The sequence below is a fragment of the Cyprinodon tularosa genome, unplaced genomic scaffold (assembly GCF_016077235.1).
Source record: "Cyprinodon tularosa strain WSP-4 unplaced genomic scaffold, ASM1607723v1 ctg1112, whole genome shotgun sequence".
Classification (NCBI taxonomy): domain Eukaryota; kingdom Metazoa; phylum Chordata; class Actinopteri; order Cyprinodontiformes; family Cyprinodontidae; genus Cyprinodon; species Cyprinodon tularosa.
In genome coordinates this window covers 45,726-51,734 of record NW_024037908.1, presented here as the reverse complement: position 1 = coordinate 51,734, position 6,009 = coordinate 45,726, and the positions used below count along the sequence as shown (strand labels likewise).

General features: G+C 44.4%; 1 protein-coding gene across 2 annotated transcripts; it reads right to left on the bottom strand.

Moving 5' to 3' along the window:
• Window positions 1-303: 303 nt before the first annotated feature.
• tyw3 (tRNA-yW synthesizing protein 3 homolog (S. cerevisiae)) lies at window positions 304-5,795 on the bottom strand. Of its 2 annotated transcripts, XM_038298784.1 has the most exons (8): window positions 5,546-5,795; window positions 3,033-3,113; window positions 2,863-2,961; window positions 2,722-2,793; window positions 1,332-1,465; window positions 1,063-1,256; window positions 863-1,014; window positions 304-775 (listed from the first exon to the last, which is right to left on the bottom strand). In XM_038298784.1, exons 1-6 carry the CDS (start codon window positions 5,711-5,713, stop codon window positions 1,067-1,069), a joined length of 744 nt encoding a protein of 247 aa, XP_038154712.1. In that variant the 5' UTR covers window positions 5,714-5,795; the 3' UTR covers window positions 304-775; window positions 863-1,014; window positions 1,063-1,066. The 2 variants fall into 2 exon arrangements, with proteins under 2 accessions (XP_038154712.1, XP_038154702.1); XM_038298774.1 differs by having other exon boundaries at window positions 863-1,256; window positions 5,546-5,792.
• Window positions 5,796-6,009: the final 214 nt, after the last annotated feature.

The window sequence follows — 6,009 nt, the reverse complement described above, 5'->3', positions numbered from 1 at the left end:
TGCAGACCTGAAGGTGGAAGCATCCAGACTCAGCTTCTCTCTGAAATATCTTCCAGAGGGAGGAGGAAGCTCAGCGCTGATTGGTTGCTGCTCATGTGAGGTCATTCAGTGAGATGATGATGCTGCGTTCCTCGTGGGAATCATTGCGGCTCATCAGAGTCATTAGCATCCCGGCTCTGCAGCCTCGGCCACCGGTGCAGAGCTTAGTCTGCAGTGGCAGCAAAGCCACTGGCCGTCATCAGGGAGCTGGACTCCATCCTTCTGGCATTTAATTCCTCTAAAATAATCACAATACTTCTGAAATAGTTTCAAAACATCCACATATTTATTTTTATTCTCTATCACTTTTAAACAGATTTTAAATTTACAACAAAACCCCAAAAAAGGAGAGGTCTATATGATCTAGATCTATGAATAAGAAACAGTGAAGTAAAACGTCCATTAAACTGAAGCCTCCATCAGCAGGTGGGTTTAAAGGAGGAGCCGGTTCTCTCTGCTGCTCTTCTGGACCCAACAGGACCAGCAGGACCGGCTGCAGGTCCAGGACCAGCAGGACCAGGACCAGCAGGACCGGCTGCAATTCCAGGACCAGCAGGACCAGGACCAGCAGGACCGACTGCGATTCCAGGACCAGCAGGACCGACTGCGATTCCAGGACCAGCAGGACCGGCTGCAGGTCCAGGACCAGCAGGACCGGCTGCAGGTCCAGGACCAGCAGGACCGGCTGCAGGTCCAGGACCAACAGGACCTGCTGCAGGTCCAGGACCAACAGGACCTGCTGCAGGTCCAGGACCAACAGGACCGGCTGCAGGTCCAGGACCAACAGGACCAGGACCAGCAGGACCGGCTGCGATTCCAGGACCAGCTGCAGGTCCAGAACCAACAGGACCAGGACCAGCAGGACCGGCTGCGATTCCAGGACCAGCAGGACCGGGTCCAATGTTCAGTCATGTCACTCCTCCTTCAGCATGTCTGTCAGGGACGGTTTGGTCTTAGAGGAACGTTAACCCTCAGCCGTTCACGTGAACAGATCCAGATCCAGGTCACCATGGAAACCCTCACCCGTTCACGTGAACAGATCCAGACAGTCATCCAGATCCAGGTCACCATGGAAACCCTCAGCCTCACGCTGCCGGCTCCTCGGGTTCTGTTCGCTCGCTCCCCGTCCTGCCGTCCTCCCGCTTCGGGGTTCACTGGGACCGTCTGGAACGGCGAGTCTCTCTGCTGACAGGGCTGACTGGAGGTTCTGGTAGAACCTGGAGAGGACGCATCAACAGACTCGGACCTGGACTCAGATTAGATGCTACGGGTTCTTTGGCTAGCGGGCTGACCTCTGTATCCGTCTCAGGTTCTCCTCCATCTTCTGATTGGCCGTCTGCGTCAGGAAGCGGATGTAGTCGTCGTCCACTAGGAGTCTGCCTTCATGGCTCAGAGGAACCTCCAGGCCGTGGGTGCTGCGGACCGCCTGCAGGGGGCGCAGCAGAGCAGAGAGCCAGGAATTACAGGAGAAACGTTTCCTTCAAATGTTTGCAATAGAAAGGCGAACATCCGCCCTGACCCCTACTTAGAGAACCACACGCATCAAGGGGCATTCAAAGACAAAAGGAAAAATTTGAATAAAAATTTTTGAGTTTAAAGTAGCAAATTTCCAAGAACATAATTCATTATTATCATTCATTGGTACTTTCAATGAGGCGGCCATCTTTCTTCTTCCATCGCTAAAGCCCCCCCCCCCCCCCCCATTAATGAGGTCAGGAGCTTCATTTAGCACTTTAACGTCTTTTATAAACTTGCTTGCTCTACAAATGAGCATCTTTACATCTTGCAAAATTGAAACTTTTTCTCCTACATTCGTTTTATTTTCATATTTATGCGCCTTTTTCCTCATAAATTAGTAATCTGGTTAAAATGAGGGTGTTCTGTCAGACCGACATACCCCGTCAGGTCAGCATACCATAGTCTATAGACCTGCTCATCCGTCTATATGAGCCCCTTTGATCCCTTTGGTTTTGTACGAAAAATAGACTTTAAACTTTCTCCAACGGTAACGCGATTCCGTTAGTCAAGTTCAGACTAACTATTTAAGGTCAGATTGGCATACGCTTCAAAACACCAAAAACTAAGTCATGAATTTGTTTTTTCTTCTACAAAACTAAAGGAATAAACGGGTACTGACTAAGTGTATGCCGGTCTGACGGGGTACCTGCAAGGTATGCCGATCTGACAGAACACTGGTTTAAACTAAAAAAATGTAAATTCCATTTTTTCCATCTTTGAAAAATGGAAGAGCAAGTAGGAATCAACTGTCTGAACGATCAGTTAACTATAAAGTCCACTATGTAGTGATGGAAGGGTCAGAGGTCACGGGTCAGAGGTCAGGACACAGAACCAATCCTGCCGTAATCATGAAAACAGCCAGAAATAAACAGACGATTAGTTAACGTCTCCTCTTTGATTTTTTTGCTATTTGATTATTTAAACTAGAAGGTTAAGGTCGTATTTAATTATTTCACTGATTTACTTGCTAACCCAGCAGGGCTCTGATTGGCTGAGGGAAATCTGCTAAGTTTACGCTGAGATCCATTTAGTCCTTCCTGCTGGCTTAGATCTGGAGGAAGTCTGGAGAAATAATCCTGGTTTTAGTTTAAACTGGGTCTAATCTGAAGCTTTATTGTTCCCTGCTTGGAGTGAAGATGGCGTCCCTCTGATGTCTCTGCTTACCGAGATGATCTTTCCTGTCCTGCCGACGGTGATCCCAGAGTTCCTGAAGCCTGAGTTGACGGCAGCCGAGTGCTGGAAGAGGAAGGACACGTCAAAAGACGCCGTGTGACTCGGATGGCTCCATGTTGAAGCACTCCTCACCACCAGCTGAGCGTCCTCCAGCCTCCGGCAGCGGACGTGGAGAACAAAGGGCTCAAACTTCAACACGGCGTCTCGGCTGGACCTGCTCAGAGCGCACATCTGGAAACAAACGCAGCTCAATGTCAGTCTGCATCCCAGCTCCTTCCCAGGAGGCCGAGACTGCTGCTCACCACGTCCTCAGAGGAGCACTTCTGGTGGGACACCAAGAGCCAGACACAGTCCTGCTTGTGGACGTCGCCGCTGCACGCCGCCTGCAGAGGAACAGCTGGAGATCAGTAGAGCTCCTCCTCTCTGCTGCTGTGGAGCCTAACATTAAAAACAGTCTTCCCACATTCTCATTAATATTGAGTTAATTTGAGGCATAAATTCCCAACATTCCTCTCAGAAAGGCTCCAATGACTGTTTCACATCAGAAGGGACGTTTATTATGTCACAGATTCACTATTAAACCAACTTCTCTATAGGGGTGTAAATAGTCATTGTTTCGTATCGATCCAACAGCCAACGATCCGATGCATCGACACGTCTGCAAGAGAATCGATTCATGTTTTTTGTTTTTCTACGGTCGATTTTTAGCCGTTTGCTCCCGGGCGTCATTCTGACTCCCGTGCTGCGGTGGCGCTAAACTTATTTTGCCCTCCTTCCTCGCTGGTTATCCTCAGGTTTTAATAGACTAGGTGGAGTACAACTTTTCTACTTCTGTTATTTGCTGTTGTTTCTCAAATAAAATGCATAACGATGTTACAGCTTTCATTGATTTATTTCAAATTTGAAACATTGTCAAGCCTGTAAGGTAAAAATAAAATGAACCAGTTAATCAGATCGAATCGTATCGCGGTGTGTTCTTGAGTATCGAAAATAATCCAATCGTTGGGTCAGAAAATTGATACTGAATCGAATCGCCATGATGGATGTAATTAACAAACTAACTTCTCTATATTAGCAGGACCTGATTAACAAACTAACTTCTCTACATTAGCAGGATGTGATTAACAAACTAACTTCTCTATATTAGCAGGATGTGATTAACAAACTAACTTCTCTATATTAGCAGGATGTGATTAACAAACTAACTTCTCTACATTAGCAGGATGTGATTAACAAACTAACTTCTCTATATAAGCAGGATGTGATTTACACCCCTACTTCTCTATATTAGTTAATCACTTCCTGCTAATTTCTCTACATTAGAAGAATGTGATTAACAAACTAACTTCTCTATATTAGCAGGAGGTCATTAACAAACTAACTTCTCTATCTTAGCAGGACCTGATTAACAAACTAACTTCTCTATCTTAGCAGGACCTGATTAACAAACTAACTTCTCTGTCTTAGCAGGACTGATTAACAAACTAACTTCTCTATCTTAGCAGGACCTGATTAACAAACTAACTTCTCTATCTTAGCAGGACCTGATTAACAAACTAACTTCTCTATATTAGCAGGAGGTGATTAACAAACTAACTTCTCTATATTAGCAGGACCTGATTAACAAACTAACTTCTCTATATTAGCAGGAGGTGATTAACAAACTAACTTCTCTATATTAGCAGGAGGTGATTAACAAACTAACTTCTCTATCTTAGCAGGACCTGATTAACAAACTAACTTCTCTACATTAGCAGGATGTGATTAACAAACTAACTTTTCTATCTTAGCAGGACCTGATTAACAAACTAACTTCTCTATATTAGCAGGAGGTGATTAACAAACTAACTTCTCTATATTAGCAGGACCTGATTAACAAACTAACTTCTCTATATTAGCAGGAGGTGATTAACAAACTAACTTTTCTATCTTAGCAGGACCTGATTAACAAACTAACTTCTCTATATTAGCAGGAGGTGATTAACAAACTAACTTCTCTATATTAGCAGGATGTGATTAACAAACTAACTTTTCTATCTTAGCAGGACCTGATTAACAAACTAACTTCTCTATATTAGCAGGAGGTGAATAACAAACTAACTTCTCTATATTAGCAGGAGGTGATTAACAAACTAACTTCTCTATATTAGCAGGAGGTGATTAACAAACTAACTTTTCTATCTTAGCAGGACCTGATTAACAAACTAACTTCTCTATCTTAGCGGGACCTGATTAACAAACTAACTTCTCTATCTTAGCAGGACCTGATTAACAAACTAACTTCTCTATATTAGCGGGATGTGATTAACAAACTAACTTCTCTATATTAGCAGGATGTGATTAACAAACTAACTTCTCTATATTAGCAGGATGTGATTAACAAACTAACTTCTCTATATTAGCAGGATGTGATTAACAAACTAACTTCTCTATATTAGCAGGATGTGATTAACAAACTAACTTCTCTATATTAGCAGGATGTGATTAACAAACTAACTTCTCTATCTTAGCAGGACCTGATTAACAAACTAACTTCTCTATATTAGCAGGAGGTGATTAACAAACTAACTTCTCTATATTAGCAGGATGTGATTAACAAACTAACTTCTCTATATTAGCAGGATGTGATTAACAAACTAACTTCTCTATATTAGCGGTGCTTTGATCAGACAACAGAGTTGTACTTATAGCGTCCAGCAGGTGTCGTCGTTTCTCATGTGTCGGACTGGGCCCAGTTCAGCCCAGTTGGGTCGAACTGGTTCTTTAGTTCGTGGATGTTTGAAAGGAGCGTGAGGTAAATGAGCGCGTGCCTGACCCCATCAATGACGATGATCCTTCCGGAACAGGAGCTGGTGGTGAAGAACTGCTCGCAGCCGTTGAGCAGAGAAACCACCGACCGGATGTCCTCATCCACGCTGCCTTTACGGCTCAGGTCCAGTCGGTCCTGGTTCTGGCTCTTGGACCGGCTGAAGGATGCCTCCATTACTGCTGCTTCTTCTTCATGGGTTCTGGAGCGCGATAGTCGGTGTTTAGATGCACTGCCGCCACCTAGTTGTTTAGTCCTAATAACTAACGCTCCTCCTCCTCCTCCTCATCATCATCGTCATCATCATATTGGAACAGAGGCACCCACTCTGGAGCCTTATTCTTCCCATAAGAAAAAAACCCTCCAGAGTTTAGCTGGTTTAGCTGTAAAGCAGTAAAATAATTTCTACTTTTTTCTAAATGTTACATCAGCAACAAACTGACAGCTGATGTTGCTCCTAAGCACTACCAGTA